This window comes from Staurois parvus, unplaced genomic scaffold, assembly GCF_062004578.1.
Source record: "Staurois parvus isolate SC_StPar_1 unplaced genomic scaffold, SC_StPar_1.0 ptg000022l, whole genome shotgun sequence".
Classification (NCBI taxonomy): domain Eukaryota; kingdom Metazoa; phylum Chordata; class Amphibia; order Anura; family Ranidae; genus Staurois; species Staurois parvus.
The window spans coordinates 2,258,195-2,265,092 of NW_028317818.1; the positions used below are offsets into that span (position 1 = coordinate 2,258,195).

At 40.0% G+C, this 6,898-nt stretch overlaps 1 protein-coding gene across 1 annotated transcript; it reads right to left on the minus strand.

The window, feature by feature from the left end:
- Positions 1-1,061: 1,061 nt before the first annotated feature.
- LOC149472150 (hemoglobin subunit beta-2-like) lies at positions 1,062-6,558 on the minus strand. The gene is made up of 3 exons (XM_089692297.1): positions 6,467-6,558; positions 2,900-3,122; positions 1,062-1,208 (listed from the first exon to the last, which is right to left on the minus strand). The coding sequence occupies exons 1-3, from the start codon at positions 6,556-6,558 to the stop codon at positions 1,080-1,082; spliced, it is 444 nt and encodes a 147-aa protein (XP_089548423.1). The 3' UTR covers positions 1,062-1,079.
- Positions 6,559-6,898: the final 340 nt, after the last annotated feature.

Sequence of the window (6,898 nt, forward strand, 5' to 3'; positions counted from 1 at the left end):
AGGGACCTCACAAGTTTTAACTATTTGTGTTGCCACTTAAAATACATACCAGAAGGGCTTGATATATAATTTGGGGGGTCTTTACATCACATGCATATGCCTGTATGAATGAAGCCTAACATAAGTAGGTGCTGTGTGTATAAATGAGAACTAGTAAACAGCGACCACACCATCATGCGAGTAGAGGCCCAGACAGCAGGTACAATATTCCCCTAAACAGATGAATACAACTGGAGTAAAGGAAAGATTGAGTTCTCTTGGGTAATGCATTTGACAGTAGATTTTCTTAGTATATACAGTACATGCAGATTGAAAGAATTAGAAAAAATTGACCTTTTTCAACTATGTAATCTGCAAATCATAACATTTTGCTTTTAAGTGTATGTATAATCAGAACTTTTTATTTTTAGACTTGGGGTATTATAGGGAAGGATTGCAACTTTTATTAGCAGTTTATTTCTGTCTACGTGCCTGATGAGGAAATCATCCTCTTTTTGTTCTGGTGACCATTACCATTGGGACAAAGAATGATGTGAAAATCAACATTTTATGATTACCACTGGAACAAGAAAGGAAGAATAAAGTTCAAATAGGGATACCTGCTCTGCTGACAACAGTCTATTAAGGGATTTCCTTTCACTTTGGAGAGATTTCATCTCACCTATTTTTGTGTCTCTGAAACAGGAAGTGAGGGAAAAAATAAGGGTGTAAATATTCTCTTCTCTATCCAAAACTAAATATGGTTTTGGATTTAGACACATTTTAATTGCACGGCATATGTATAGAAGTAGTTGATTTTAATATAAAAGGGAAAACATGTTATTAATAATAAAATAATATTTTGTAATATAAACTGTACATGAATTAATAGGGAGGTAAAGTAATTGAATTTGACAATATGTAATGGGTTTGGAACAAACTTTATAACAAATACTTTATTTTAAATGGTTGCAAATATTTGCCCATGTATGTCCTCTGTTTATAATTACCATAAACATTGTACAGTGATAAAGACATAAGCACAGTTTTAGTTTTCAAATAATTTATTTTCCCTTCCCCAGAAATAATGACACAGCCATTTAGAAGTAACCATGGCTCAGAGCAGCCACCAAGACATTATTGAATTTCTCCCAGGCAGCGTGGACTTGAGGGGTGAATTCAGATCCCAGCTTGGTGGCCAAAACAATAATCAGCACCTCACCAAAAAGCTGTGAACAGAAAGAACAATTATAATTATGACATGCAATATGGTTTACAGAGTAAATTGGTTGGCATTGTATACATAAACAAATGTTGAGAATGTTTTTTTCCACATTTATTTCCTGCCTGTCCTTTTTTTTTACATTTTGTCCAAAATGAAAATGTTTTGTGTATGTCCTCCTGTGTAGCAGAAGTTGTCTCCACAGCTCAAAGTGCTGTAATAGCTTCAGGTGTGAGTAACATTACATCTCATAGGACTTACTGGTGGTGCAAGTGGGGAGGCCCCCCACAGTTTACAATAGAGTTGCATGTACTCAGTGAAATATATCTATGAACAGCCATACTAAATAAGGCAAATAACTAGGCAACATCCTATAGTAACCGTATGTGAATTGTCTTTCAATATTCTGACAGCTCTATCTTAAAAAGATTCTAAAGGCTTAAATTAAAATAAAAAAAACCATGTCTACACATACCTGCTGTGTGCAGTGGTTTAGCACAAAGCTGCCCAGGATCTCCTCTTCTCAGGTCCCCCCCGTTGCTTCTGGCCCCTCATTCCTGTCAGGTGCCCCCACAGCAAGCAGCTTGCTATGGGGGTACCCAAGCATGAACATTCCCCTTTTACACATGGAGCTACGTCTTGGCCCCACCCCCTCCCTTTTCTCATTGGCTCACTGGCTGTGATTGACAACATTGACTGTCTCACCCAATGAGGAGAGGGAGTCCTGGGATAGCCGAGACTCCAGTACACATCACTGGATCGAGAGGGGGCTTAGGTAAGCATTAAGGGGGGCTGGGGGGGGCTGCTGCACAGTGAAGGTATGCTGCACATAGAATGCATGAAGGTAACAAACCTTGAGCCTTTACAACCACAGTAGTGTAAATTTAAATTCAGCCAAGTTACTTGCACTTTGCGTATTGTCTCTGTTGTAATAGATAATCCTATATATATATATATATATATATACATATATATAATTTATTTTTTTAGTAATGGTTGAACTGGATGGACTTTGTCTTTTTTCAGCCAGACAAACTATGTAATTGTATATAGTGATTAATAGCTGACACCTACCCAATGTTATACACTCACTGGCCTCTTTAGTAGGTACACCTATTCAATTGCTTGGTAACACAAATTGCTAATCAGCCAATCACATGGCAGCAACTCAATGCATTTAGGCATCTAGCAGTGGTGAAGACGACTTGCTGGAGTTCAAACTGAACATTAGAATGGGAAAGAAAGGGGATTTAAGTGACTTTGAATGTGGCATGGTTGTTGGTGCCAGACAGACTGGTCTGAGTATTTCAAAAACTGCTGATCTACTGGGATTTTCATGCATAGCCATCTCTAGGGTTTACAGAGAATGGTCTGAAAAAGAGCAAATATCCAGTAGTATCCAAAATGCCTTGTTGATGTCAGAGGTCAGAGGAGAATGGGCAGACTGGTTCGAGATGATAGAAAGGCAACAGTAAAATGTCAATATGGACTAAAATCTCTGAGGAATGTTTCCAACACCTTGTTCAATCTGTGCCACAAAGAATAAAGGCAGTTCTGAAGGCAAAAGGGGATCCAACCTGGTACTAGCTAGGTGTACCTAATAAAGTGGCCGGTGAGTGTAGTTACTTAGTTAGATCTCCTTAGAAAAAACAACTGAAGTGTGCAAAATGTATATTCCATTTTACTATAGATCTGTACCTTGAAATTCTCAGGATCTATATGGAGCTCTTCAGCATGCTGTTTGCTGAGGTCAGCCAGGACGTGTTTCACATTATCCAGATGCTGAATGGCATTGCCAATGGCACCGAGCACCTTCTTACCATGAGCACCGACCTTGGCATTACCAGAAATGGCAGCAGAACTGGACAGATTTCCAAAACTGCTGAAATACCTCTGGGTCCAGGGATAGACAAGGAACAGCCTATTAAATAAAAAATAATACATAAGAGCTACATTTTTTGAAGCCATATATGATACATAATAAAGAACAGCTACAAACAACATCGCATATAAATAAATATAAACTAATTTATACACTGTATATATACCGTATTTGCCGGCGTATAAGACGACTTTTTGACCCTTGAAAATCTTCTCAAAAGTCGGGGGTCGTCTTATACGCCGGTACACATGTTAGGGGGGCTGCAGCATTAAGTACAGGGGTTTGCAGGGGCTGATGTCTCTTACCTGGATCCAGTCCCACAACGATCCGGTCCAGGCAGCGCGGCGTCTCCTTCAGTTCGGCCACTGGATGTTCGTGCGGCTGCTTGGCTCCACCTCCTCACCGGTGATTGGCCGCCAGAACTGTAGCTCAGGAAAGGCACACAGGCGGCCAATCACCGGCGAGGGGGCGGAGCCGAGCGGCCCTGCGAAAATTGAGTGCCGGAGCAGCAGGTAAGTGTTCTGTGTAGAGGTGCTGCTGCAACCACATATGCTGGCTGCAGCAGCACCATACGAGAACAGGGTCAGCAAGTCTCAGTGGGAGGAATAGTGCCCCATCATTGGTGTCACTGATACCAATGATGGGGCACTATTCCTCCCACTGATACCAACGATGGGGCACTATTCCTCCCCCCCACTGACACCAACGATGGGGCACTATTCCCCCCCCCACTGACACCAACGATGGGGCACTATTCCACCCCCCACTGACACCAATGATGGGGCACTATTCCACCCCTCACTGACACCAATGATGGGACACCATTCCTCCCACTGACACCAATGATGGGGCACTATTCCTCCCACTGACACCAATGATGGGGCACTATTCCTGCCACTGATACCAATGATGGGGCACTATTCCTGCCACTGATACCAATGATGGGGCACTATTCCTCCCACTGACACCAATGATGGAGCACTATTCCTCCACTGATACTAATGATAGGGCACTATTCCTGCCACTAATGCCAATGATGGGGCACTATTCCTGCCACTAATACCAATGATGGGGCACTATTCCTCCCACTGACATCAATGATGGGGCACTATTCCTCCCACTGATACCAATGATGGGGCACTATTCCTTCCACTGATACCAATGATGGGGCACTATTCCTCCCACTGATACCAATGATGGGGCACTATTCCTCCCACTGACATCAATGATGGGGCACTATTCCTCCCACTGGTGTGCATTGGAAGAGGGGTAGTCTTATACGGCGAGTATAGCCCAAACACTACATTTTAGCAGGAAAAGTAGGGGGGTCGTCTTATACGCCCAGTCGTCTTATACGCCGGCAAATACGGTATATATATATATATATATATATATATATATATATATATATATATTTACAATAATAGGGTCAAGAAAGAAGAAAGATCAAGGGATCAAGAGTTGCAGAAAAAAATACATATTACTTGTACGTCCTTGGTCTTTTTCCAACACTGGGGGGGGGGGGGGGGCTGCACAGCCCCGATCACCGGTATTCGGGACCCGATGATCATGTGATTGCTATGCGATCACATGATCACAATGACAACAAAGGTTTTACAAATCAATCTGATTCATAAAAGCTTTGCTACTCTTCCTGGCGAGCTGTGATTAGTCCATTAATTACAAGTGATTAAAAAAAAATGAAAGAGTGTAAAAATAATAAAAAAAAAACAAAAGTAAATAATAATAATAAAAATTCACCCCCGCCCCCATGTCCATGCTCACACAGAAAGGCAAATGCAAGTGGCTGTCTCATGGCAGTATGTAAACAGAGATTGCACCATGCATGTCAGGTATCACCACGAATGCCAGATCGAGGGCAGTAATTCTTGTACTAGACATCATGTGTAAATTTAAAGTGGTGACCTACAAAAGCTTTTAAAACATCGTCTGTGGATATTAAAAATTTGCGTAATTTGCGTGCGTACACAATTTTAAAGCATGCCATGGTGGTTGGTATCCATTTACTTGGCGTAACATCATCTTTTATATTTATTTTATATTTATTTTTTATTTAAAAAATTATATAATGATTGGGGGTTCAAAGTAATTTTCTAGCAAAAAAACTGCTTTTCATGTAAACAAAAAGTGTCAGAAAAGGCTTGGTCTTCAAGTGGTTAGAAAAGAGGGTGATATCTGGCATAAGCTTCTAATGTTGGCCCTGAAATACCAGGATAGTAGAAGCACCCCACAAATGACCCATTTTTGGAAAGAAGACACTCCAATGTATTTGCTAAGAGGCACGGTGAGCATTTTGCAGATCTCATTTGTTGCCACAAGTTTTTGAAAAACGAAGAAAGAAAACAAAAATGGATTTTTTTTCTTTTCTTTTACTATTTTTCAAAACCCTGTGACAAAAATTATATCTGCAAATATTCACCATGCCTCTATCAAATTCCTTGGGTTGTCTACTTTCCAAAAAGGAGTCATTTGGGGGGGCGTTTGTACCATCCTGACATTTTAGGGTCCACGAATCTGTGATAGATAGTGAGAAAGTAATATAAAGAAATAAGCCCTTTGAAAGCCTGGAGGTGGTCATTGGATTTTGTGGGCGTGTATGTGGCTAGGCTCCCAAGAAGTCTCTCACATGTGGTATCCACATACTCGAGAGAAGTAGAAGAATGTGTTTTGGGGTGTTATTCTACATATACCCATGGCATGTGTGAGCGATATATCATTTACCTGACAACTTTGTGTAAAAAAAAAAAGATTTTGTCATATTCCAAGAATTTGTGGCAAAAAATAAATTGTTCCATGGGCTCAACATGTCTCTCAGCAAATTCCTTGGGAGTGTCTACTTTCCAAAAAAGGGTCTTTTTTTGGGGGGGGGGTTTGTACTGCCCTGGCATTTTAGCACCTCAAGAAATTTGATGTGCAGTCAGAAAGTAAAAACTGCATAAATTCCAAAATATATATCATAGTTTGTAGATGCTATAACAAACCAATTAATATAAATGTATTGGATTTTTTTCCCCAAAGACATTTTGGCCTAAAATTATGACTAATTTTGAGTTTACTATATATTTTTTATAAATTAAAGTAACAAATATTGTTTGTTTTTTTAAACATTTTTTTTTGTATCACAAAAAATTAAAAACAATTGGTGATCAAATAACACTAAAAGAAAGCTCTATTTGTGTGAAAAAGGACAAAAATTTTGTTTGGGCACAGCGTTGCATGACCGCGCAATTACCAGTTGAAATAGTGCAGTGCCGAATAGCAAAAAATGGCCTGGTCATTAAGGGGGGTAAATCTTCTGCAGGGCAAGTGGTTAAAACAAAAAATACCCTACCTACTAAATAAAAAGTTTAATATGTTAATACCTGTTCAGGGCATTATGGCCGTCATTTTCCAGGTCAACTTTGGCCCAGGTGGAAGCGATGGCAGCTTTCTCTTCAGCAGTCCAGTGAACCATTATTGCTGTTATGTGGAAGATTTAGATGGGATGCTCTGTAGGCTTTGTGTCTAGTCATTAAGACCAACTGTCCTTTTATAGTCTTTCATAGCCCACCCATGGTAGTTTTCTCATGAGTCATGCAAAACAAGCCCACTCCAACCTGATTACATTTTAAGATTACAATGACCAACAAGATTATTGTTGAACAAAACGCTGATGCTGACAAAGCCCGAAATTCTACCAAGGAATGCACACATTTATGTCTAAAAAAAAAACTTTCTTATTTACTGTATTTTCGGGCGTATAAGGCGACTGGGTGTATAAGACGACCCCCTAATTTTCCAGTTAAAACATAGGT

Bases quoted from the DNA above. Each gene is read 5' to 3' on its own strand.
- LOC149472150 (XM_089692297.1), bottom strand. From the start codon at position 6,558: ATGGTTCACTGGACTGCTGAAGAGAAAGCTGCCATCGCTTCCACCTGG. The intron at 3,123-6,466 runs GTATTAACATAT...TTTATTTAATAG, and splicing joins GGCCATAATGCCCTGAACAG to GCTGTTCCTTGTCTATCCCT. The intron at 1,209-2,899 runs GTACAGATCTAT...TTCTGTTCACAG, and splicing joins TAGATCCTGAGAATTTCAAG to CTTTTTGGTGAGGTGCTGAT.